General features: G+C 48.3%; 1 protein-coding gene across 2 annotated transcripts in view; it reads right to left on the bottom strand.

Moving 5' to 3' along the window:
• Window positions 1-2291: 2291 nt before the first annotated feature.
• LOC123743181 (protein FAM171A1) overlaps window positions 2292-26894 on the bottom strand; it is a 58996-nt gene continuing 34393 nt past the window's right edge. For both annotated transcript variants that reach the window (XM_045718996.2, XM_045718995.2), the window contains 4 exons: window positions 7674-7790; window positions 6767-6881; window positions 6099-6213; window positions 2292-5833 (listed from right to left, as the gene is read on the bottom strand). In XM_045718996.2, the coding sequence (XP_045574952.2) occupies window positions 4217-5833; window positions 6099-6213; window positions 6767-6881; window positions 7674-7790 (1964 nt within the window). In that variant the 3' untranslated portion in view covers window positions 2292-4216. The remainder of the gene's footprint in view (window positions 5834-6098; window positions 6214-6766; window positions 6882-7673; window positions 7791-26894) is intronic.

Raw genomic sequence — 26894 nt, forward strand, 5'->3', positions numbered from 1 at the left:
GGGTTGAGGTCGTGTGATTGTGGAGGCCAGGTCATCTGATACAGCACTCCATCACTCTGCTTCTTGGCCAAATAGTCCTTACACAGCCTGGAGGTGTGTTTTGGGTCATTGTCCTGTTGAAAAACTAATTATAGTTTCACTAAGCGCAAACCAGATGGGATGGCGTATCGCTGCAGAATGGTGTGGTAGCCATGCTGGTTAAGTGTGCCTTGAATTCTAAATAAATCACAGACAGTGTCACCAGCAAAGCACCCCCACACCTCCTTCTCCATACTTCACGGTGGGAACCACACATGGAGATCATCCGTTCACCTACTCTGTGTCTCACAAAGACACGACGGTTGGAACCAAAAATCTAAAATTTGGACTCATCAGACCAAAAGACAAATTTCCACCGATCTAATGTCCATTGCTCGTGTTTCTTGGCCCAAGCAAGTCTCTTCTTATTGGTGTCCTTTAGTAGTGGTTTCTTTGCAGCAATTGGACCAGGAAGGCCTGATTCACACAGTCTCCTCTGAACAGGTGATGTTGAGATGTGTCTGTTACTTGAACTCTGTGAAGCATTTATTTGGGCTGCAATCTGAGGTGCAGTTAACTCTAATGAACTTATCCTCTGCAGCAGAGGTAACTCTGGGTCTTCCTTTCCTGTGGCGGTCCTCATAAGAGCCAATTTCATCATAGCGCTTGATGGTTTTTGCGACTGAAATGTTCCAGATTGACTGACCTTCATGTCTTAAAATAATGATGGACTGTTTCTCTCTGCTTATTTCATCTGTTCTTGCCATAATATGGACTTGGTCTTTTACCAAATAGGGCTATCTTCTGTATACCACCCCTACCTTTTAACAAGGCACACATGTTAATGGAAATGCATTCCAGGTGACTACCTCATGAAGCTGGTTGAGAGAATGCCAAGAGTGTGCAAAGCTGTCATCAAGGCAAAGGGTGGCTACTTTGAAGAATCTCAAATATAAAATATTAGTATTTGTTTAAACATTTTTTGGTTACTACATGATTCCATGTGTTTTGACATCTTCACTATTATTCCAATGTAGAAAATAGTAGAAATAAAGAAAAACCCTTGAATGAGTAGGTGTGTCCAAACTCTTGACTGGTACTGTATAGCATAGATCAAACGTTTCCATCATATATATAAAAAAAATAACATCAACATTGCCATGCTATGACATTATGTAACATATATAATGCATAATTAGACAAATGTAACTATTAGTAATTATTAGATTCTGTAACATGTATAATGAATTAGAATGATAAACTTCAGTCTAATAAGGTTTGGTCGAGACAAGTAGAAATGTGTGTGTGACTAAGAAAATACTGAGAACAATTAAACTGTGTATGACCTGACCTGGCTAGAACTCTGAGAAACTTACGGCAGGAAAGGGAGTCCCATCAATGTCCCTCTAATCTCAGGGGAATGGAACTGCCAGCTTGGTAGTGATAAACAGTGGTGAGAACTATGGGGAAGGTTACATCCCACCTACTGTTCGTGTGTATGTATGTGCGTAGGCTATCTACTGTTTGTGTGTAGGTATGTGCGTAAGTAGGGAGGGAGTGAGTTATAAAATGACATGTTCTTTGTATTTTGACTTTAGAACGTTCTTGTGAATAAACTCTACGGACCTTTTGCATAAGCTGAGTATTTGCCTAATTATTATTAAACCCAAAGTCTTACAAACCTCGGGGATTGGTCAAACTTATTGATTGTTAGTTATTATCATTGGGATTGAAAATTCTCGTGACAGGAGTGTGTCTGTCAGCTACTGAATTCAGGGGGAAACGGCTGAGCTGCAGGTTCTCTGGCCATTATGTCCCGATGGTGGGTTGATATGCTGCTCCCTTAAATCCGTCCGTTAGTAACTGCCAACCGGGAAAGCCTTGAGGGGGGAGTCAGGTTCTCCCAGTCAGCAAGATGTTGATTGATTTCCTGTCTATATACAGGTCCGTCAAAAGGAGCATGAAATCTGACAAGCCTAATGGAAACGAATAGGTCAACCATAAGGGAATGAAAAGCTTTACCATAATTCGGTGTGGCTCAGTAATGTAGAACATGTAGTCATGACTACTGCTCTAGTTATCAGATACATTAACAAAAACCATAAGAGCGTGAACGTGAACCATGCATCTGGATACAGTCTAATCCTGAAGCTTGCACACATTTGACATTGATCTACAGAGGATGACTCAATTGTTCTCCTTAATTCTACTACACCCAAACTTGCTCTATAGTCTCTAGACTAGTGCTAAACAATACACAGAAGATGCAGAAGTCCAGTTTGTCTCTTTATTCAGAATAATAAGTGTAAATTATAATACAAGCAACCAGTTAAGACATTCAGAATGGATGGAACAGTAACATACAGTACTCTTCCAGAGTGGTAACTATGGTGATGGAGTACAGAGAGAGAGAGGATGAGAGAGAGACAGAGACAGAGAGAGAGACAGAGAGAGAGAGAGAGATCATTCACAACACTAGCTCACATGTCAACATGTAGAGGAGAGAACTATATACACTGTAATGCCTCAGATGTCATTTGCTGTCACACACACACACGACCTGCAGTATATTGTCTGCACGCACAGATATGAACACTCAGGCACATGCTTGTGCAGAAAGACATGACTACACACTGGCACACAGAGGCAGATGCAAAAATCAATAAACAATCTAGCTATGGCCACACAGCATTCTCCCTTTGTGACTGAGGAGAGGTGAGATGGGGTTACTGCATGCTGTCTGTCAGGGACAGAGGGAGGAGAGGAGAGAGGGATGAGGTAGTGGAGGGTTAGAGCTCAACAGGGGAGAGGAGAAATAAATAGCTTGCTGAACTGATCAACTGATGTGTACGAGTCAACTTGTTCAAAGGCACTTGGAAAACGAGGAAGTCGATTATAGTGGTTTCCAAACGTCAGGATGCAGTTTGGTTTCAGAGAAAAGGCTTGGGTGTGTGTGTGTTTCAAACTCTGTACTTACAGTAAGGGAAAAAAAACGATAAAACATATCCGAGTAGAAAATAGCATAAACGTATTTGAGTAAAATAGTTTGGCAACTAAAATCACAGAGTACTTAAAATTACAAAACAAGGCATCTCAAGCAACTGTATAAAAGTGATGCATAGCCAGACGTTCAGAGCAAAGTATGCTGAAGTCAGTGGTTCAACACAAAAACCTTCATATAAAACCTCACTGGTAGAGTGCTGCAATATCAACAGTCACCAACAGAGGGGGCTGTATCCCATTATCTGATTCACCAGTCATGTGGATGGGAAACTGAAGTTACACACACACTAATCTAAGGTTCCCTAATGTTGGAAAATAAAAACCTAAAAAAATAACAAAATAAAATATGTTTTAGTGTCACATACACTGGATAGATGCAGCCATAGTAGAACGGCGCCCCTGGAGCAAATCAGGGTTAAGTGCCTTGCTCAAGGGCACATCGACAGATGTTTCACCTTCTTGGCTTGGGTATTCTAACCAGCGATCTTTACATTACTGGCCCACCGCTCTAACCGCTAGGCTACCTGCCGCCCAGATTAAGACTTGTGGGGGGGAAAACTGATCGTAGATCTGTGCCTCTGGGCAACATCTACCTGCAGCATTAAACATTAGAGTAGCTTCCTTTCCTGCTGTATGTATATCCTGTCCTAGTTACTGATCTTAAAACACCACTACTCCTTCTACCTAGACCTGCCAGTAGACATTCGCCATATTGCTTTTACTTGTCCGATGCTTTTCAGATCAGTGGACTGAAGCAGATAAGACTGAGGAAAGGAGGCTGCTGCTAAGTATTGAAACACACTCATTGTCTGTCTACTTTATTCTACAGCCCCTTTTTGCTGAAGGCATAGCAGTTGTGCATTACATGTTCTCTGACGTTGTTTAGTTTGTTTTCACTTCAGGAGTTCATCTGTATCACTCAGACAAAGTCTCTATGGCATGTCTAGTCAGTGGCCTGTCCATGTAGTGTGGGGCTATGATGATACACAGGAAGGATTAGACATTAGAATGTATGGAGTTCCAATGGACTTCCAACTGTTCCAATCGTTTCCATTCACTGACAGTTCCATTTAGCTCCCAGTGCAGATGTACTTCCTGAATGATCTGTACATCTATAGCTGGCCAATCCTTCTTCATGTCACTTTGGGGTAGGGTGGTGGGAGGGGAAGTAAGGTCATAGTTCAAGGGTCAGAGGTTATTTGAGGTTAAAGACTGCCAGTAGGGGGCGCTCCTCCCTCTTCTGCCAGGGGCTCTTCTTCTCCTCCTCTCCATGGTCGTCAGGGGCAACAGACAATAGGGCCGTCTGGTCATGCTCAGTCCTGAAAACCACGCCCTCTGTCTCTGTGAGTGGGGGTGGAGAGGAGGGGGAGGAGGAGGGGGAGGAGAGGGGTGAAGGAGCCTCTTCCTGTATCATCCCCTCTCCTCTGTGTTCCTCTTCCGCCTCATCTTCCTCTCCTCTGTCCTCCTCCTCTTCCTCTACTTGTTGATGTCCCTGTGTGTTCTGCAACCCTGGACCTAAAGGGCTGTCCTGGGGGCTACACTCAGGAGTCTCCTCCTCCCCCTCCAGGTCATCCACATATACCAGCTGGGTGTAGGCCATGGCAGGAGGGCCGCTCTTTGTCCTCCCCCTCTCTCTGTCTTTCTCTCTTTCCCGCTCTCCTACCTTCCTCTCTACCTCCCTCCCCCTCCGCCCTGCTCTGGGCTCATTCAGGTCCACCCCGGAGTCCAGACTTGCGTCGTTTCCATTGACATGTCTACCACCACTGTTGTTACCATGGCTACCTCCTCCACCTGGATTCCCCTTGGCTTGCCCAGCCCGCTGCAAGTCTATGTAAGAATGTCTGATGGCGTTAGACCGACCGTCCAATGAGACGAACCAGGCGCGCGGGTGTGTGAGGGGCTTCCCTCCCCGCAGTTCCATCAGTTTCCTCTCGGCCAATAGCGTGTCCTCGCCGTTCATTTGCATAATCCCTGCCTCCCCAAGTGCTGTCGGGATAGACAGGGACTCTGATAGGCTGCTCCACTCCCCTTGCCCCTCTCCTTGTCCCTGGTTGGCTGAGGCGGTAGCATAATCGGCGTGTGTTTGCCCCAGGGGCTGCTGGGAGTGTGAGGCGTTGAGCTCAGCCTGGATGGTCTCCAGGTCACTCTGCTGGTCAGTCTGTAAGAACAGGGCCTGGCCACACAGCGGGTGCTCCCCCGGCAGGCGCATGTAGTGGGCTGGGATCACCAGGGTGGGCCGGATCCTCCTGGGGTAACCGTCTCCTCCACTCAGCAGGTCCACAGAGCCACAGCACAGCAGCTGGCCCGGCCTGGGGAGGGAGAGGGGCAGGGAGCCCAGGTGGTCCACAGACCGGGACAGGAGGTAGTCTGGGGGTCTGCGCTCACACCCCTCCCCTCTGATAGGGGAAACAGGTGGGGAGCAGGGCGAGGTAGCCTCAAGCACACTAGTCCCGCCCTCCCCAACACCACTCAATTGACTTGCTGACGCCTGCACCTGATTTGAGGAGGAAAGTCTATCTGGGAGCTGATTGATGGATGAGCAGATGGAGGTGTATGATTGGCGGTAGCCGGCATCCGTCCCGGTGGAGAGGGCTGACTTAAACGGGAACGTCTCCACAGACTGACGGTAGTCTCTGCTGCGTGGCGTCAGGTTGCCTAGCGATGAGCCATGACGACTTCGGCTGTGGTTTCCTAGCGACATGCGACTGTGGTTGCCATGGGAGACCAGGTCATGGCGATCGTAGGAGGAGGGTTTGAGCATGGGCGTGGTCATGTCGGGTTCTGCTGTCATAGAGACCAGCTCCAAATGAACCTAGAGATGTGATAAGGTTTTAGTGTCAGTTTCACAGACAGTAGTACTATGCCATTATCTAACATGCTCTTCAAACAAAATACACAGAACACAGAGGGAACAATACCATCAATACACACCAACACAAAAGTGAAAAAACTCAACAGAATATTAGCTGTGATTATAACAATAGAAAGTGCAATGGCAGTTCCAAAGTGCAGTGGCAAAGGGAGAAAGCATGTTTGTATGAAGAGACCAGTGGTCCCTGGCCTGGGTGTTGACTGACCTCGCTGCTGATGAGGTTGAGGTGGGACATGGAGGTGGACTGGTCTCTCTTACTGCCCTCCAGACCAGACAGGGTCAGCTTCCGCTGGGACAGACGAGGCTTCACACAACCACGCCTGGAAAGAGACAGAGACAGGGAGAGGGAGATAGTGAGGGAGAGACAGGGAGAGAGAGAGAAACGGGGAGAGCGAGAGAGACACAGGGAGACAGAGACAGGGAGGGAGATAGAGAGGGAGAGACAGGGAGAGAGAGAGACACAGGGAGACAGAGACAGGGAGGGAGAGAGAGAGGGAGAAGACAGGGAGAGAGAGAGAGAGACACAGGGAGACAGAGACAGGGAGGGAGAGAGAGAGGGAGAGACAGGGAGAGAGAGAGAGAGACACAGGGAGACAGAGACAGGGAGGGAGAGAGAGAGGGAGAGACAGGGAGAGAGAGAGAGAGAGAGACACAGGGAGACAGAGACAGGGAGGGAGAGAGAGAGGGAGAGACAGGGAGAGAGAGAGAGAGAGAGAGAGACACAGGGAGACAGAGACAGGGAGGGAGAGAGAGAGAGAGAGAGAAGGGGGAGGAAAGAGAAGACAGTCCTGTTGAAACTCAAGACTGCTTCACTGACGCACAAGACACACTTATGACAGTCAGCAGGGAATTGATCCAGACAGACAGACAGACCTGCAGTAGTACAGTAGTAGACAGAGCAGGCAGAGGAGGATGACAGCCATGCCTCCCAGTATGGCCAATAGGAAGACTGTGTGGTACGTACTGATGTCCTTTGCCACCACCGGACCTGCAGAAACAAACACTTTTTTATTTATTTACGGTTCACAGAGGAAGTTATACCTGTTTTAAATGTGTGTGTTGGTACCTGTGTCTAGCGGGGACATGGTGTGTGTTGGTACCTGTGTCTAGCGGGGACATGGTGTGTGTTGGTACCTGTGTCTAGCGGGGACATGGTGTGTGTTGGTACCTGTGTCTAGCGGGGACATGGTGTGTGTTGGTACCTGTGTCTAGCGGGGACATGGTGTGTGTTGGTACCTGTGTCTAGCGGGGACATGGTGTGTGTTGGTACCTGTGTCTAGCGGGGACATGGTGTGTGTTGGTACCTGTGTCTAGCGGGGACATGGTGTGTGTTGGTACCTGTGTCTAGCGGGGACATGGTGTGTGTTGGTACCTGTGTCTAGCGGGGACATGGTGTGTGTTGGTACCTGTGTCTAGCGGGGACATGGTGTGTGTTGGTACCTGTGTCTAGCGGGGACATGGTGTGTGTTGGTACCTGTGTCTAGCGGGGACATGGTGTGTGTTGGTACCTGTGTCTAGCGGGGACATGGTGTGTGTTGGTACCTGTGTCTAGCGGGGACATGGTGTGTGTTGGTACCTGTGTCTAGCGGGGACATGGTGTGTGTTGGTACCTGTGTCTAGCGGGGACATTGTGTGTGTTGGTACCTGTGTCTAGCGGGGACATGGTGTGTGTTGGTACCTGTGTCTAGCGGGGACATGGTGTGTGTTGGTACCTGTGTCTAGCGGGGACATGGTGTGTGTTGGTACCTGTGTCTAGCGGGGACATGGTGTGTGTTGGTACCTGTGTATAATGGAGACATGGCAGCCACCCAGTATCCCAGCTGAGGGGCGATGTAGGTTAGGCTGAGCTGGTCTCCCTCCCTCTGGACATAGCCCAGACTGCTCTTCAACCAGGCCCCTACAAACAAACACAGAGAGAGGTAGAGATATACTCTTCAACCACAGTAAATCAGTGTAAAGCGTTTGGCCTCGTCACTGTGCTGCTGCAGTTCTTCAGTCAACCACCAGGAGGCAGCAGACTCACAGTGATACAATCATAACACATACTGGCCAGGAGCCACATGAGCCAGAATCATCATAACATAGCCAGACACAGTCATTGTGTAAGATGAGGTAACACGACCTGCACAACGATCTAATGTCAGTTTTTCATTTCGTCACCATTGGTTATGATAAGGATTTGTGGTATGTAGGCTGATCCTAGATCTGCGTATGAGAGGCTATGACAGTGCAGCAGTGGGCTCTGCAGGGGATTCTCTGTCTATTATAGATGCTCTGATGCAACCCAATTAGAAGGGAAGAACTAATGTACAGGGAGGGGGAGAGAGAAACAAGAGACTAATGTACAGGGAGGGGGAGAGAGAAACAAGAGACTAATGTACAGGGAGGGGGAGAGAAACAAGAGACTAATGTACAGGGAGGGGAGAGAGAAACAAGAGACTAATGTACAGGGAGGGGGAGAGAGAAACAAGAGACTAATGTACAGGGAGGGGGAGAGAGAAACAAGAGACTAATGTACAGGGAGGGGAGAGAGAAACAAGAGACTAATGTACAGGGAGGGGGAGAGAGAAACAAGAGACTAATGTACAGGGAGGGGGAGAGAGAAACAAGAGACTAATGTACAGGGAGGGGGAGAGAGAAACAAGAGACTAATGTACAGGGAGGGGAGAGAGAAACAAGAGACTAATGTACAGGGAGGGGAGAGAGAAACAAGAGACTAATGTACAGGGAGGGGAGAGAGAAACAAGAGACTAATGTACAGGGAGGGGAGAGAGAGAAACAAGAGACTAATGTACAGGGAGGGGGAGAGAGAAACAAGAGACTAATGTACAGGGAGGGGGAGAGAGAAACAAGAGACTAATGTACAGGGAGGGGAGAGAGAAACAAGAGACTAATGTACAGGGAGGGGGGAGAGAGAAACAAGAGACTAATGTACAGGGAGGGGAGAGAGAAACAAGAGACTAATGTACAGGGAGGGGAGAGAGAAACAAGAGACTAATGTACAGGGAGGGGGAGAGAGAAACAAGAGACTAATGTACAGGGAGGGGGAGAGAGAAACAAGAGACTAATGTACAGGGAGGGGAGAGAGAAACAAGAGACTAATGTACAGGGAGGGGGAGAGAGAAACAAGAGACTAATGTACAGGGAGGGGGAGAGAGAAACAAGAGACTAATGTACAGGGAGGGGGAGAGAGAAACAAGAGACTAATGTACAGGGAGGGGAGAGAGAAACAAGAGACTAATGTACAGGGAGGGGGAGAGAGAAACAAGAGACTAATGTACAGGGAGGGGAGAGAGAAACAAGAGACTAATGTACAGGGAGGGGGAGAGAGAAACAAGAGACTAATGTACAGGGAGGGGGAGAGAGAAACAAGAGACTAATGTACAGGGAGGGGGAGAGAGAAACAAGAGACTAATGTACAGGGAGGGGGAGAGAGAAACAAGAGACTAATGTACAGGGAGGGGAGAGAGAAACAAGAGACTAATGTACAGGGAGGGGAGAGAGAAACAAGAGACTAATGTACAGGGAGGGGGAGAGAGAAACAAGAGACTAATGTACAGGGAGGGGGAGAGAGAAACAAGAGACTAATGTACAGGGAGGGGAGAGAGAAACAAGAGACTAATGTACAGGGAGGGGGAGAGAGAAACAAGAGACTAATGTACAGGGAGGGGGAGAGAGAAACAAGAGACTAATGTACAGGGAGGGGAGAGAGAAACAAGAGACTAATGTACAGGGAGGGGGAGAGAGAAACAAGAGACTAATGTACAGGGAGGGGAGAGAGAAACAAGAGACTAATGTACAGGGAGGGGGAGAGAGAAACAAGAGACTAATGTACAGGGAGGGGGAGAGAGAAACAAGAGACTAATGTACAGGGAGGGGGAGAGAGAAACAAGAGACTAATGTACAGGGAGGGGGAGAGAGAAACAAGAGACTAATGTACAGGGAGGGGGAGAGAGAAACAAGAGACTAATGTACAGGGAGGGGGAGAGAGAAACAAGAGACTAATGTACAGGGAGGGGGAGAGAGAAACAAGAGACTAATGTACAGGGAGGGGGAGAGAGAAACAAGAGACTAATGTACAGGGAGGGGGAGAGAGAAACAAGAGACTAATGTACAGGGAGGGGGAGAGAGAAACAAGAGACTAATGTACAGGGAGGGGGAGAGAGAAACAAGAGACTAATGTACAGGGAGGGGGAGAGAGAAACAAGAGACTAATGTACAGGGAGGGGGAGAGAGAAACAAGAGACTAATGTACAGGGAGGGGAGAGAGAAACAAGAGACTAATGTACAGGGAGGGGGAGAGAGAAACAAGAGACTAATGTACAGGGAGGGGGAGAGAGAAACAAGAGACTAATGTACAGGGAGGGGGAGAGAGAAACAAGAGACTAATGTACAGGGAGGGGGAGAGAGAAACAAGAGACTAATGTACAGGGAGGGGGAGAGAGAAACAAGAGACTAATGTACAGGGAGGGGGAGAGAGAAACAAGAGACTAATGTACAGGGAGGGGGAGAGAGAAACAAGAGACTAATGTACAGGGAGGGGGAGAGAGAAACAAGAGACTAATGTACAGGGAGGGGGAGAGAGAAACAAGAGACTAATGTACAGGGAGGGGGAGAGAGAAACAAGAGACTAATGTACAGGGAGGGGAGAGAGAAACAAGAGACTAATGTACAGGGAGGGGAGAGAGAAACAAGAGACTAATGTACAGGGAGGGGAGAGAGAAACAAGAGACTAATGTACAGGGAGGGGAGAGAGAAACAAGAGACTAATGTACAGGGAGGGGAGAGAGAAACAAGAGACTAATGTACAGGGAGGGGGAGAGAGAAACAAGAGACTAATGTACAGGGAGGGGAGAGAGAAACAAGAGACTAATGTACAGGGAGGGGAGAGAGAAACAAGAGACTAATGTACAGGGAGGGGGAGAGAGAAACAAGAGACTAATGTACAGGGAGGGGGAGAGAGAAACAAGAGACTAATGTACAGGGAGGGGGAGAGAGAAACAAGAGACTAATGTACAGGGAGGGGGAGAGAGAAACAAGAGACTAATGTACAGGGAGGGGAGAGAGAAACAAGAGACTAATGTACAGGGAGGGGGAGAGAGAAACAAGAGACTAATGTACAGGGAGGGGGAGAGAGAAACAAGAGACTAATGTACAGGGAGGGGGAGAGAGAAACAAGAGACTAATGTACAGGGAGGGGGAGAGAGAAACAAGAGACTAATGTACAGGGAGGGGGAGAGAGAAACAAGAGACTAATGTACAGGGAGGGGGAGAGAGAAACAAGAGACTAATGTACAGGGAGGGGGAGAGAGAAACAAGAGACTAATGTACAGGGAGGGGGAGAGAGAAACAAGAGACTAATGTACAGGGAGGGGGAGAGAGAAACAAGAGACTAATGTACAGGGAGGGGGAGAGAGAAACAAGAGACTAATGTACAGGGAGGGGGAGAGAGAAACAAGAGACTAATGTACAGGGAGGGGGAGAGAGAAACAAGAGACTAATGTACAGGGAGGGGGAGAGAGAAACAAGAGACTAATGTACAGGGAGGGGAGAGAGAAACAAGAGACTAATGTACAGGGAGGGGGAGAGAGAAACAAGAGACTAATGTACAGGGAGGGGGAGAGAGAAACAAGAGACTAATGTACAGGGAGGGGGAGAGAGAAACAAGAGACTAATGTACAGGGAGGGGGAGAGAGAAACAAGAGACTAATGTACAGGGAGGGGAGAGAGAAACAAGAGACTAATGTACAGGGAGGGGGAGAGAGAAACAAGAGACTAATGTACAGGGAGGGGGAGAGAGAAACAAGAGACTAATGTACAGGGAGGGGGAGAGAGAAACAAGAGACTAATGTACAGGGAGGGGGAGAGAGAAACAAGAGACTAATGTACAGGGAGGGGGAGAGAGAAACAAGAGACTAATGTACAGGGAGGGGGAGAGAGAAACAAGAGACTAATGTACAGGGAGGGGGAGAGAGAAACAAGAGACTAATGTACAGGGAGGGGGAGAGAGAAACAAGAGACTAATGTACAGGGAGGGGGAGAGAGAAACAAGAGACTAATGTACAGGGAGGGGGAGAGAGAAACAAGAGACTAATGTACAGGGAGGGGGAGAGAGAAACAAGAGACGGGGAGAGAGAAACAAGAGACTAATGTACAGGGAGGGGAGAGAGAAACAAGAGACTAATGTACAGGGAGGGGGAGAGAGAAACAAGAGACTAATGTACAGGGAGGGGGAGAGAGAAACAAGAGACTAATGTACAGGGAGGGGGAGAGAGAAACAAGAGACTAATGTACAGGGAGGGGGAGAGAGAAACAAGAGACTAATGTACAGGGAGGGGGAGAGAGAAACAAGAGACTAATGTACAGGGAGGGGGAGAGAGAAACAAGAGACTAATGTACAGGGAGGGGGAGAGAGAAACAAGAGACTAATGTACAGGGAGGGGGAGAGAGAAACAAGAGACTAATGTACAGGGAGGGGGAGAGAGAAACAAGAGACTAATGTACAGGGAGGGGGAGAGAGAAACAAGAGACTAATGTACAGGGAGGGGGAGAGAGAAACAAGAGACTAATGTACAGGGAGGGGAGAGAGAAACAAGAGACTAATGTACAGGGAGGGGGAGAGAGAAACAAGAGACTAATGTACAGGGAGGGGGAGAGAGAAACAAGAGACTAATGTACAGGGAGGGGGAGAGAGAAACAAGAGACTAATGTACAGGGAGGGGAGAGAGAAACAAGAGACTAATGTACAGGGAGGGGAGAGAGAAACAAGAGACTAATGTACAGGGAGGGGGAGAGAGAAACAAGAGACTAATGTACAGGGAGGGGAGAGAGAAACAAGAGACTAATGTACAGGGAGGGGGAGAGAGAAACAAGAGACTAATGTACAGGGAGGGGGAGAGAGAAACAAGAGACTAATGTACAGGGAGGGGGAGAGAGAAACAAGAGACTAATGTACAGGGAGGGGGAGAGAGAAACAAGAGACTAATGTACAGGGAGGGGGAGAGAGAAACAAGAGACTAATGTACAGGGAGGGGGAGAGAGAAACAAGAGACTAATGTACAGGGAGGGGGAGAGAGAAACAAGAGACTAATGTACAGGGAGGGGGAGAGAGAAACAAGAGACTAATGTACAGGGAGGGGGAGAGAGAAACAAGAGACTAATGTACAGGGAGGGGGAGAGAGAAACAAGAGACTAATGTACAGGGAGGGGAGAGAGAAACAAGAGACTAATGTACAGGGAGGGGGAGAGAGAAACAAGAGACTAATGTACAGGGAGGGGGAGAGAGAAACAAGAGACTAATGTACAGGGAGGGGGAGAGAGAAACAAGAGACTAATGTACAGGGAGGGGAGAGAGAAACAAGAGACTAATGTACAGGGAGGGGGAGAGAGAAACAAGAGACTAATGTACAGGGAGGGGGAGAGAGAAACAAGAGACTAATGTACAGGGAGGGGGAGAGAGAAACAAGAGACTAATGTACAGGGAGGGGAGAGAGAAACAAGAGACTAATGTACAGGGAGGGGGAGAGAGAAACAAGAGACTAATGTACAGGGAGGGGGAGAGAGAAACAAGAGACTAATGTACAGGGAGGGGAGAGAGAAACAAGAGACTAATGTACAGGGAGGGGGAGAGAGAAACAAGAGACTAATGTACAGGGAGGGGGAGAGAGAAACAAGAGACTAATGTACAGGGAGGGGAGAGAGAAACAAGAGACTAATGTACAGGGAGGGGGAGAGAGAAACAAGAGACTAATGTACAGGGAGGGGGAGAGAGAAACAAGAGACTAATGTACAGGGAGGGGGAGAGAGAAACAAGAGACTAATGTACAGGGAGGGGGAGAGAGAAACAAGAGACTAATGTACAGGGAGGGGGAGAGAGAAACAAGAGACTAATGTACAGGGAGGGGGAGAGAGAAACAAGAGACTAATGTACAGGGAGGGGGAGAGAGAAACAAGAGACTAATGTACAGGGAGGGGGAGAGAGAAACAAGAGACTAATGTACAGGGAGGGGGAGAGAGAAACAAGAGACTAATGTACAGGGAGGGGGAGAGAGAAACAAGAGACTAATGTACAGGGAGGGGGAGAGAGAAACAAGAGACTAATGTACAGGGAGGGGGAGAGAGAAACAAGAGACTAATGTACAGGGAGGGGAGAGAGAAACAAGAGACTAATGTACAGGGAGGGGGAGAGAGAAACAAGAGACTAATGTACAGGGAGGGGGAGAGAGAAACAAGAGACTAATGTACAGGGAGGGGGAGAGAGAAACAAGAGACTAATGTACAGGGAGGGGAGAGAGAAACAAGAGACTAATGTACAGGGAGGGGGAGAGAGAAACAAGAGACTAATGTACAGGGAGGGGGAGAGAGAAACAAGAGACTAATGTACAGGGAGGGGGAGAGAGAAACAAGAGACTAATGTACAGGGAGGGGGAGAGAGAAACAAGAGACTAATGTACAGGGAGGGGGAGAGAGAAACAAGAGACTAATGTACAGGGAGGGGGAGAGAGAAACAAGAGACTAATGTACAGGGAGGGGGAGAGAGAAACAAGAGACTAATGTACAGGGAGGGGGAGAGAGAAACAAGAGACTAATGTACAGGGAGGGGGAGAGAGAAACAAGAGACTAATGTACAGGGAGGGGGAGAGAGAAACAAGAGACTAATGTACAGGGAGGGGGAGAGAGAAACAAGAGACTAATGTACAGGGAGGGGGAGAGAGAAACAAGAGACTAATGTACAGGGAGGGGGAGAGAGAAACAAGAGACTAATGTACAGGGAGGGGGAGAGAGAAACAAGAGACTAATGTACAGGGAGGGGGAGAGAGAAACAAGAGACTAATGTACAGGGAGGGGAGAGAGAAACAAGAGACTAATGTACAGGGAGGGGGAGAGAGAAACAAGAGACTAATGTACAGGGAGGGGGAGAGAGAAACAAGAGACTAATGTACAGGGAGGGGGAGAGAGAAACAAGAGACTAATGTACAGGGAGGGGGAGAGAGAAACAAGAGACTAATGTACAGGGAGGGGGAGAGAGAAACAAGAGACCGGCTAATGTACAGGGAGGGGAGAGAGAAACAAGAGACTAATGTACAGGGAGGGGAGAGAGAAACAAGAGACTAATGTACAGGGAGGGGAGAGAGAAACAAGAGACTAATGTACAGGGAGGGGAGAGAGAAACAAGAGACTAATGTACAGGGAGGGGGAGAGAGAAACAAGAGACTAATGTACAGGGAGGGGGAGAGAGAAACAAGAGACTAATGTACAGGGAGGGGGAGAGAGAAACAAGAGACTAATGTACAGGGAGGGGGAGAGAGAAACAAGAGACTAATGTACAGGGAGGGGGAGAGAGAAACAAGAGACTAATGTACAGGGAGGGGGAGAGAGAAACAAGAGACTAATGTACAGGGAGGGGGAGAGAGAAACAAGAGACTAATGTACAGGGAGGGGGAGAGAGAAACAAGAGACTAATGTACAGGGAGGGGGAGAGAGAAACAAGAGACTAATGTACAGGGAGGGGGAGAGAGAAACAAGAGACTAATGTACAGGGAGGGGGAGAGAGAAACAAGAGACTAATGTACAGGGAGGGGGAGAGAGAAACAAGAGACTAATGTACAGGGAGGGGGAGAGAGAAACAAGAGACTAATGTACAGGGAGGGGGAGAGAGAAACAAGAGACTAATGTACAGGGAGGGGGAGAGAGAAACAAGAGACTAATGTACAGGGAGGGGGAGAGAGAAACAAGAGACTAATGTACAGGGAGGGGGAGAGAGAAACAAGAGACTAATGTACAGGGAGGGGGAGAGAGAAACAAGAGACTAATGTACAGGGAGGGGAGAGAGAAACAAGAGACTAATGTACAGGGAGGGGGAGAGAGAAACAAGAGACTAATGTACAGGGAGGGGGAGAGAGAAACAAGAGACTAATGTACAGGGAGGGGGAGAGAGAAACAAGAGACTAATGTACAGGGAGGGGAGAGAGAAACAAGAGACTAATGTACAGGGAGGGGGAGAGAGAAACAAGAGACTAATGTACAGGGAGGGGGAGAGAGAAACAAGAGACTAATGTACAGGGAGGGGGAGAGAGAAACAAGAGACTAATGTACAGGGAGGGGAGAGAGAAACAAGAGACTAATGTACAGGAGGGGAGAGAGAAACAAGAGACTAATGTACAGGGAGGGGGAGAGAGAAACAAGAGACTAATGTACAGGGAGGGGGAGAGAGAAACAAGAGACTAATGTACAGGGAGGGGGAGAGAGAAACAAGAGACTAATGTACAGGGAGGGGGAGAGAGAAACAAGAGACTAATGTACAGGGAGGGGGAGAGAGAAACAAGAGACTAATGTACAGGGAGGGGGAGAGAGAAACAAGAGACTAATGTACAGGGAGGGGGAGAGAGAAACAAGAGACTAATGTACAGGGAGGGGGAGAGAGAAACAAGAGACTAATGTACAGGGAGGGGGAGAGAGAAACAAGAGACTAATGTACAGGGAGGGGGAGAGAGAAACAAGAGACTAATGTACAGGGAGGGGGAGAGAGAAACAAGAGACTAATGTACAGGGAGGGGGAGAGAGAAACAAGAGACTAATGTACAGGGAGGGGGAGAGAGAAACAAGAGACTAATGTACAGGGAGGGGGAGAGAGAAACAAGAGACTAATGTACAGGGAGGGGAGAGAGAAACAAGAGACTAATGTACAGGGAGGGGGAGAGAGAAACAAGAGACTAATGTACAGGGAGGGGGAGAGAGAAACAAGAGACTAATGTACAGGGAGGGGGAGAGAGAAACAAGAGACTAATGTACAGGGAGGGGAGAGAGAAACAAGAGACTAATGTACAGGGAGGGGGAGAGAGAAACAAGAGACTAATGTACAGGGAGGGGGAGAGAGAAACAAGAGACTAATGTACAGGGAGGGGGAGAGAGAAACAAGAGACTAATGTACAGGGAGGGGGAGAGAGAAACAAGAGACTAATGTACAGGGAGGGGGAGAGAGAAACAAGAGACTAATGTACAGGGAGGGGGAGAGAGAAACAAGAGACTAATGTACAGGGAGGGGGAGAGAGAAACAAGAGACTAATGTACAGGGAGGGGGAGAGAGAAACAAGAGACTAATGTACAGGGAGGGGAGAGAGAAACAAGAGACTAATGTACAGGGAGGGGAGAGAGAAACAAGAGACTAATGTACAGGGAGGGGGAGAGAGAAACAAGAGACTAATGTACAGGGAGGGGGAGAGAGAAACAAGAGACTAATGTACAGGGAGGGGGAGAGAGAAACAAGAGACTAATGTACAGGGAGGGGGAGAGAGAAACAAGAGACTAATGTACAGGGAGGGGGAGAGAGAAACAAGAGACTAATGTACAGGGAGGGGGAGAGAGAAACAAGAGACTAATGTACAGGGAGGGGGAGAGAGAAACAAGAGACTAATGTACAGGGAGGGGGAGAGAGAAACAAGAGACTAATGTACAGGGAGGGGGAGAGAGAAACAAGAGACTAATGTACAGGGAGGGGAGAGAGAAACAAGAGACTAATGTACAGGGAGGGGAGAGAGAAACAAGAGACTAATGTACAGGGAGGGGGAGAGAGAAACAAGAGACTAATGTACAGGGAGGGGGAGAGAGAAACAAGAGACTAATGTACAGGGAGGGGAGAGAGAAACAAGAGACTAATGTACAGGGAGGGGGAGAGAGAAACAAGAGACTAATGTACAGGGAGGGGGAGAGAGAAACAAGAGACTAATGTACAGGGAGGGGGAGAGAGAAACAAGAGACTAATGTACAGGGAGGGGAGAGAGAAACAAGAGACTAATGTACAGGGAGGGGGAGAGAGAAACAAGAGACTAATGTACAGGGAGGGGGAGAGAGAAACAAGAGACTAATGTACAGGGAGGGGAGAGAGAAACAAGAGACTAATGTACAGGGAGGGGGAGAGAGAAACAAGAGACTAATGTACAGGGAGGGGGAGAGAGAAACAAGAGACTAATGTACAGGGAGGGGGAGAGAGAAACAAGAGACTAATGTACAGGGAGGGGGAGAGAGAAACAAGAGACTAATGTACAGGGAGGGGGAGAGAGAAACAAGAGACTAATGTACAGGGAGGGGGAGAGAGAAACAAGAGACTAATGTACAGGGAGGGGGAGAGAGAAACAAGAGACTAATGTACAGGGAGGGGGAGAGAGAAACAAGAGACTAATGTACAGGGAGGGGGAGAGAGAAACAAGAGACTAATGTACAGGGAGGGGGAGAGAGAAACAAGAGACTAATGTACAGGGAGGGGGAGAGAGAAACAAGAGACTAATGTACAGGGAGGGGGAGAGAGAAACAAGAGACTAATGTACAGGGAGGGGGAGAGAGAAACAAGAGACTAATGTACAGGGAGGGGGAGAGAGAAACAAGAGACTAATGTACAGGGAGGGGGAGAGAGAAACAAGAGACTAATGTACAGGGAGGGGGAGAGAGAAACAAGAGACTAATGTACAGGGAGGGGGAGAGAGAAACAAGAGACTAATGTACAGGGAGGGGGAGAGAGAAACAAGAGACTAATGTACAGGGAGGGGGAGAGAGAAACAAGAGACTAATGTACAGGGAGGGGGAGAGAGAAACAAGAGACTAATGTACAGGGAGGGGGAGAGAGAAACAAGAGACTAATGTACAGGGAGGGGGAGAGAGAAACAAGAGACTAATGTACAGGGAGGGGGAGAGAGAAACAAGAGACTAATGTACAGGGAGGGGGAGAGAGAAACAAGAGACTAATGTACAGGGAGGGGGAGAGAGAAACAAGAGACTAATGTACAGGGAGGGGGAGAGAGAAACAAGAGACTAATGTACAGGGAGGGGGAGAGAGAAACAAGAGACTAATGTACAGGGAGGGGGAGAGAGAAACAAGAGACTAATGTACAGGGAGGGGGAGAGAGAAACAAGAGACTAATGTACAGGGAGGGGGAGAGAGAAACAAGAGACTAATGTACAGGGAGGGGGAGAGAGAAACAAGAGACTAATGTACAGGGAGGGGGAGAGAGAAACAAGAGACTAATGTACAGGGAGGGGAGAGAGAAACAAGAGACTAATGTACAGGGAGGGGGAGAGAGAAACAAGAGACTAATGTACAGGGAGGGGGAGAGAGAAACAAGAGACTAATGTACAGGGAGGGGAGAGAGAAACAAGAGACTAATGTACAGGGAGGGGGAGAGAGAAACAAGAGACTAATGTACAGGGAGGGGGAGAGAGAAACAAGAGACTAATGTACAGGGAGGGGAGAGAGAAACAAGAGACTAATGTACAGGGAGGGGGAGAGAGAAACAAGAGACTAATGTACAGGGAGGGGGAGAGAGAAACAAGAGACTAATGTACAGGGAGGGGGAGAGAGAAACAAGAGACTAATGTACAGGGAGGGGGAGAGAGAAACAAGAGACTAATGTACAGGGAGGGGGAGAGAGAAACAAGAGACTAATGTACAGGGAGGGGGAGAGAGAAACAAGAGACTAATGTACAGGGAGGGGGAGAGAGAAACAAGAGACTAATGTACAGGGAGGGGGAGAGAGAAACAAGAGACTAATGTACAGGGAGGGGGAGAGAGAAACAAGAGACTAATGTACAGGGAGGGGAGAGAGAAACAAGAGACTAATGTACAGGGAGGGGAGAGAGAAACAAGAGACTAATGTACAGGAGGGAGAAGACTTAGGAGGGAGAGAGAAACAAGAGACTAATGTACAGGGAGGGGGAGAGAGAAACAAGAGACTAATGTACAGGGAGGGGGAGAGAGAAACAAGAGACTAATGTACAGGGAGGGGAGAGAGAAACAAGAGACTAATGTACAGGGAGGGGAGAGAGAAACAAGAGACTAATGTACAGGGAGGGGGAGAGAGAAACAAGAGACTAATGTACAGGGAGGGGGAGAGAGAAACAAGAGACTAATGTACAGGGAGGGGGAGAGAGAAACAAGAGACTAATGTACAGGGAGGGGGAGAGAGAAACAAGAGACTAATGTACAGGGAGGGGGAGAGAGAAACAAGAGACTAATGTACAGGGAGGGGGAGAGAGAAACAAGAGACTAATGTACAGGGAGGGGGAGAGAGAAACAAGAGACTAATGTACAGGGAGGGGGAGAGAGAAACAAGAGACTAATGTACAGGGAGGGGGAGAGAGAAACAAGAGACTAATGTACAGGGAGGGGGAGAGAGAAACAAGAGACTAATGTACAGGGAGGGGGAGAGAGAAACAAGAGACTAATGTACAGGGAGGGGGAGAGAGAAACAAGAGACTAATGTACAGGGAGGGGGAGAGAGAAACAAGAGACTAATGTACAGGGAGGGGAGAGAGAAACAAGAGACTAATGTACAGGGAGGGGGAGAGAGAAACAAGAGACTAATGTACAGGGAGGGGGAGAGAGAAACAAGAGACTAATGTACAGGGAGGGGGAGAGAGAAACAAGAGACTAATGTACAGGGAGGGGGAGAGAGAAACAAGAGACTAATGTACAGGGAGGGGGAGAGAGAAACAAGAGACTAATGTACAGGGAGGGGGAGAGAGAAACAAGAGACTAATGTACAGGGAGGGGGAGAGAGAAACAAGAGACTAATGTACAGGGAGGGGGAGAGAGAAACAAGAGACTAATGTACAGGGAGGGGGAGAGAGAAACAAGAGACTAATGTACAGGGAGGGGGAGAGAGAAACAAGAGACTAATGTACAGGGAGGGGGAGAGAGAAACAAGAGACTAATGTACAGGGAGGGGGAGAGAGAAACAAGAGACTAATGTACAGGGAGGGGGAGAGAGAAACAAGAGACTAATGTACAGGGAGGGGGAGAGAGAAACAAGAGACTAATGTACAGGGAGGGGGAGAGAGAAACAAGAGACTAATGTACAGGGAGGGGGAGAGAGAAACAAGAGACTAATGTACAGGGAGGGGGAGAGAGAAACAAGAGACTAATGTACAGGGAGGGGGAGAGAGAAACAAGAGACTAATGTACAGGGAGGGGGAGAGAGAAACAAGAGACTAATGTACAGGGAGGGGAGAGAGAAACAAGAGACTAATGTACAGGGAGGGGGAGAGAGAAACAAGAGACTAATGTACAGGGAGGGGGAGAGAGAAACAAGAGACTAATGTACAGGGAGGGGGAGAGAGAAACAAGAGACTAATGTACAGGGAGGGGGAGAGAGAAACAAGAGACTAATGTACAGGGAGGGGGAGAGAGAAACAAGAGACTAATGTACAGGGAGGGGGAGAGAGAAACAAGAGACTAATGTACAGGGAGGGGGAGAGAGAAACAAGAGACTAATGTACAGGGAGGGGGAGAGAGAAACAAGAGACTAATGTACAGGGAGGGGGAGAGAGAAACAAGAGACTAATGTACAGGGAGGGGGAGAGAGAAACAAGAGACTAATGTACAGGGAGGGGAGAGAGAAACAAGAGACTAATGTACAGGGAGGGGGAGAGAGAAACAAGAGACTAATGTACAGGGAGGGGGAGAGAGAAACAAGAGACTAATGTACAGGGAGGGGAGAGAGAAACAAGAGACTAATGTACAGGGAGGGGAGAGAGAAACAAGAGACTAATGTACAGGGAGGGGGAGAGAGAAACAAGAGACTAATGTACAGGGAGGGGGAGAGAGAAACAAGAGACTAATGTACAGGGAGGGGGAGAGAGAAACAAGAGACTAATGTACAGGGAGGGGGAGAGAGAAACAAGAGACTAATGTACAGGGAGGGGGAGAGAGAAACAAGAGACTAATGTACAGGGAGGGGGAGAGAGAAACAAGAGACTAATGTACAGGGAGGGGGAGAGAGAAACAAGAGACTAATGTACAGGGAGGGGGAGAGAGAAACAAGAGACTAATGTACAGGGAGGGGGAGAGAGAAACAAGAGACTAATGTACAGGGAGGGGGAGAGAGAAACAAGAGACTAATGTACAGGGAGGGGGAGAGAGAAACAAGAGACTAATGTACAGGGAGGGGAGAGAGAAACAAGAGACTAATGTACAGGGAGGGGGAGAGAGAAACAAGAGACTAATGTACAGGGAGGGGGAGAGAGAAACAAGAGACTAATGTACAGGGAGGGGAGAGAGAAACAAGAGACTAATGTACAGGGAGGGGGAGAGAGAAACAAGAGACTAATGTACAGGGAGGGGAGAGAGAAACAAGAGACTAATGTACAGGGAGGGGGAGAGAGAAACAAGAGACTAATGTACAGGGAGGGGGAGAGAGAAACAAGAGACTAATGTACAGGGAGGGGGAGAGAGAAACAAGAGACTAATGTACAGGGAGGGGGAGAGAGAAACAAGAGACTAATGTACAGGGAGGGGGAGAGAGAAACAAGAGACTAATGTACAGGGAGGGGAGAGAGAAACAAGAGACTAATGTACAGGGAGGGGGAGAGAGAAACAAGAGACTAATGTACAGGGAGGGGGAGAGAGAAACAAGAGACTAATGTACAGGGAGGGGGAGAGAGAAACAAGAGACTAATGTACAGGGAGGGGGAGAGAGAAACAAGAGACTAATGTACAGGGAGGGGGAGAGAGAAACAAGAGACTAATGTACAGGGAGGGGGAGAGAGAAACAAGAGACTAATGTACAGGGAGGGGGAGAGAGAAACAAGAGACTAATGTACAGGGAGGGGGAGAGAGAAACAAGAGACTAATGTACAGGGAGGGGGAGAGAGAAACAAGAGACTAATGTACAGGGAGGGGGAGAGAGAAACAAGAGACTAATGTACAGGGAGGGGGAGAGAGAAACAAGAGACTAATGTACAGGGAGGGGAGAGAGAAACAAGAGACTAATGTACAGGGAGGGGAGAGAGAAACAAGAGACTAATGTACAGGGAGGGGGAGAGAGAAACAAGAGACTAATGTACAGGGAGGGGGAGAGAGAAACAAGAGACTAATGTACAGGGAGGGGGAGAGAGAAACAAGAGACTAATGTACAGGGAGGGGGAGAGAGAAACAAGAGACTAATGTACAGGGAGGGGGAGAGAGAAACAAGAGACTAATGTACAGGGAGGGGGAGAGAGAAACAAGAGACTAATGTACAGGGAGGGGAGAGAGAAACAAGAGACTAATGTACAGGGAGGGGGAGAGAGAAACAAGAGACTAATGTACAGGGAGGGGGAGAGAGAAACAAGAGACTAATGTACAGGGAGGGGAGAGAGAAACAAGAGACTAATGTACAGGGAGGGGGAGAGAGAAACAAGAGACTAATGTACAGGGAGGGGGAGAGAGAAACAAGAGACTAATGTACAGGGAGGGGAGAGAGAAACAAGAGACTAATGTACAGGGAGGGGGAGAGAGAAACAAGAGACTAATGTACAGGGAGGGGGAGAGAGAAACAAGAGACTAATGTACAGGGAGGGGGAGAGAGAAACAAGAGACTAATGTACAGGGAGGGGGAGAGAGAAACAAGAGACTAATGTACAGGGAGGGGGGAGAGAGAAACAAGAGACTAATGTACAGGGAGGGGGAGAGAGAAACAAGAGACTAATGTACAGGGAGGGGGAGAGAGAAACAAGAGACTAATGTACAGGGAGGGGGAGAGAGAAACAAGAGACTAATGTACAGGGAGGGGGAGAGAGAAACAAGAGACTAATGTACAGGGAGGGGGAGAGAGAAACAAGAGACTAATGTACAGGGAGGGGAGAGAGAAACAAGAGACTAATGTACAGGGAGGGGGAGAGAGAAACAAGAGACTAATGTACAGGGAGGGGGAGAGAGAAACAAGAGACTAATGTACAGGGAGGGGGAGAGAGAAACAAGAGACTAATGTACAGGGAGGGGGAGAGAGAAACAAGAGACTAATGTACAGGGAGGGGGAGAGAGAAACAAGAGACTAATGTACAGGGAGGGGGAGAGAGAAACAAGAGACTAATGTACAGGGAGGGGGAGAGAGAAACAAGAGACTAATGTACAGGGAGGGGGAGAGAGAAACAAGAGACTAATGTACAGGGAGGGGGAGAGAGAAACAAGAGACTAATGTACAGGGAGGGGGAGAGAGAAACAAGAGACTAATGTACAGGGAGGGGGAGAGAGAAACAAGAGACTAATGTACAGGGAGGGGGAGAGAGAAACAAGAGACTAATGTACAGGGAGGGGGAGAGAGAAACAAGAGACTAATGTACAGGGAGGGGGAGAGAGAAACAAGAGACTAATGTACAGGGAGGGGGAGAGAGAAACAAGAGACTAATGTACAGGGAGGGGGAGAGAGAAACAAGAGACTAATGTACAGGGAGGGGGAGAGAGAAACAAGAGACTAATGTACAGGGAGGGGGAGAGAGAAACAAGAGACTAATGTACAGGGAGGGGGAGAGAGAAACAAGAGACTAATGTACAGGGAGGGGAGAGAGAAACAAGAGACTAATGTACAGGGAGGGGGAGAGAGAAACAAGAGACTAATGTACAGGGAGGGGGAGAGAGAAACAAGAGACTAATGTACAGGGAGGGGGAGAGAGAAACAAGAGACTAATGTACAGGGAGGGGGAGAGAGAAACAAGAGACTAATGTACAGGGAGGGGGAGAGAGAAACAAGAGACTAATGTACAGGGAGGGGGAGAGAGAAACAAGAGACTAATGTACAGGGAGGGGGAGAGAGAAACAAGAGACTAATGTACAGGGAGGGGGAGAGAGAAACAAGAGACTAATGTACAGGGAGGGGAGAGAGAAACAAGAGACTAATGTACAGGGAGGGGGAGAGAGAAACAAGAGACTAATGTACAGGGAGGGGGGAGAGAGAAACAAGAGACTAATGTACAGGGAGGGGGAGAGAGAAACAAGAGACTAATGTACAGGGAGGGGGAGAGAGAAACAAGAGACTAATGTACAGGGAGGGGGAGAGAGAAACAAGAGACTAATGTACAGGGAGGGGGAGAGAGAAACAAGAGACTAATGTACAGGGAGGGGGAGAGAGAAACAAGAGACTAATGTACAGGGAGGGGGAGAGAGAAACAAGAGACTAATGTACAGGGAGGGGGAGAGAGAAACAAGAGACTAATGTACAGGGAGGGGAGAGAGAAACAAGAGACTAATGTACAGGGAGGGGGAGAGAGAAACAAGAGACTAATGTACAGGGAGGGGGAGAGAGAAACAAGAGACTAATGTACAGGGAGGGGAGAGAGAAACAAGAGACTAATGTACAGGGAGGGGGAGAGAGAAACAAGAGACTAATGTACAGGGAGGGGGAGAGAGAAACAAGAGACTAATGTACAGGGAGGGGGAGAGAGAAACAAGAGACTAATGTACAGGGAGGGGGAGAGAGAAACAAGAGACTAATGTACAGGGAGGGGGAGAGAGAAACAAGAGACTAATGTACAGGGAGGGGGAGAGAGAAACAAGAGACTAATGTACAGGGAGGGGGAGAGAGAAACAAGAGACTAATGTACAGGGAGGGGGAGAGAGAAACAAGAGACGGGGAGAGAGAAACAAGAGACTAATGTACAGGGAGGGGAGAGAGAAACAAGAGACTAATGTACAGGGAGGGGAGAGAGAAACAAGAGACTAATGTACAGGAGGGGGAGAGAGAAACAAGAGACTAATGTACAGGGAGGGGAGAGAGAAACAAGAGACTAATGTACAGGGAGGGGGAGAGAGAAACAAGAGACTAATGTACAGGGAGGGGGAGAGAGAAACAAGAGACTAATGTACAGGGAGGGGGAGAGAGAAACAAGAGACTAATGTACAGGGAGGGGGAGAGAGAAACAAGAGACTAATGTACAGGGAGGGGGAGAGAGAAACAAGAGACTAATGTACAGGGAGGGGGAGAGAGAAACAAGAGACTAATGTACAGGGAGGGGGAGAGAGAAACAAGAGACTAATGTACAGGGAGGGGGAGAGAGAAACAAGAGACTAATGTACAGGGAGGGGGAGAGAGAAACAAGAGACTAATGTACAGGGAGGGGGAGAGAGAAACAAGAGACTAATGTACAGGGAGGGGGAGAGAGAAACAAGAGACTAATGTACAGGGAGGGGGAGAGAGAAACAAGAGACTAATGTACAGGGAGGGGGAGAGAGAAACAAGAGACTAATGTACAGGGAGGGGAGAGAGAAACAAGAGACTAATGTACAGGGAGGGGGAGAGAGAAACAAGAGACTAATGTACAGGGAGGGGAGAGAGAAACAAGAGACTAATGTACAGGGAGGGGGAGAGAGAAACAAGAGACTAATGTACAGGGAGGGGGAGAGAGAAACAAGAGACTAATGTACAGGGAGGGGGAGAGAGAAACAAGAGACTAATGTACAGGGAGGGGAGAGAGAAACAAGAGACTAATGTACAGGGAGGGGGAGAGAGAAACAAGAGACTAATGTACAGGGAGGGGGAGAGAGAAACAAGAGACTAATGTACAGGGAGGGGGAGAGAGAAACAAGAGACTAATGTACAGGGAGGGGGAGAGAGAAACAAGAGACTAATGTACAGGGAGGGGGAGAGAGAAACAAGAGACTAATGTACAGGGAGGGGGAGAGAGAAACAAGAGACTAATGTACAGGGAGGGGGAGAGAGAAACAAGAGACTAATGTACAGGGAGGGGGAGAGAGAAACAAGAGACTAATGTACAGGGAGGGGGAGAGAGAAACAAGAGACTAATGTACAGGGAGGGGAGAGAGAAACAAGAGACTAATGTACAGGGAGGGGAGAGAGAAACAAGAGACTAATGTACAGGGAGGGGAGAGAGAAACAAGAGACTAATGTACAGGGAGGGGAGAGAGAAACAAGAGACTAATGTACAGGGAGGGGGAGAGAGAAACAAGAGACTAATGTACAGGGAGGGGGGAGAGAGAAACAAGAGACTAATGTACAGGGAGGGGAGAGAGAAACAAGAGACTAATGTACAGGGAGGGGGAGAGAGAAACAAGAGACTAATGTACAGGGAGGGGGAAGAGAGAAACAAGAGACTAATGTACAGGGAGGGGGAGAGAGAAACAAGAGACTAATGTACAGGGAGGGGGGAGAGAGAAACAAGAGACTAATGTACAGGGAGGGGAGAGAGAAACAAGAGACTAATGTACAGGGAGGGGGAGAGAGAAACAAGAGACTAATGT

The sequence above is a fragment of the Salmo salar genome, chromosome 05 (genome assembly GCF_965601325.2).
Source record: "Salmo salar chromosome 05, fSalSal1, whole genome shotgun sequence".
Lineage (NCBI taxonomy): Eukaryota > Metazoa > Chordata > Actinopteri > Salmoniformes > Salmonidae > Salmo > Salmo salar.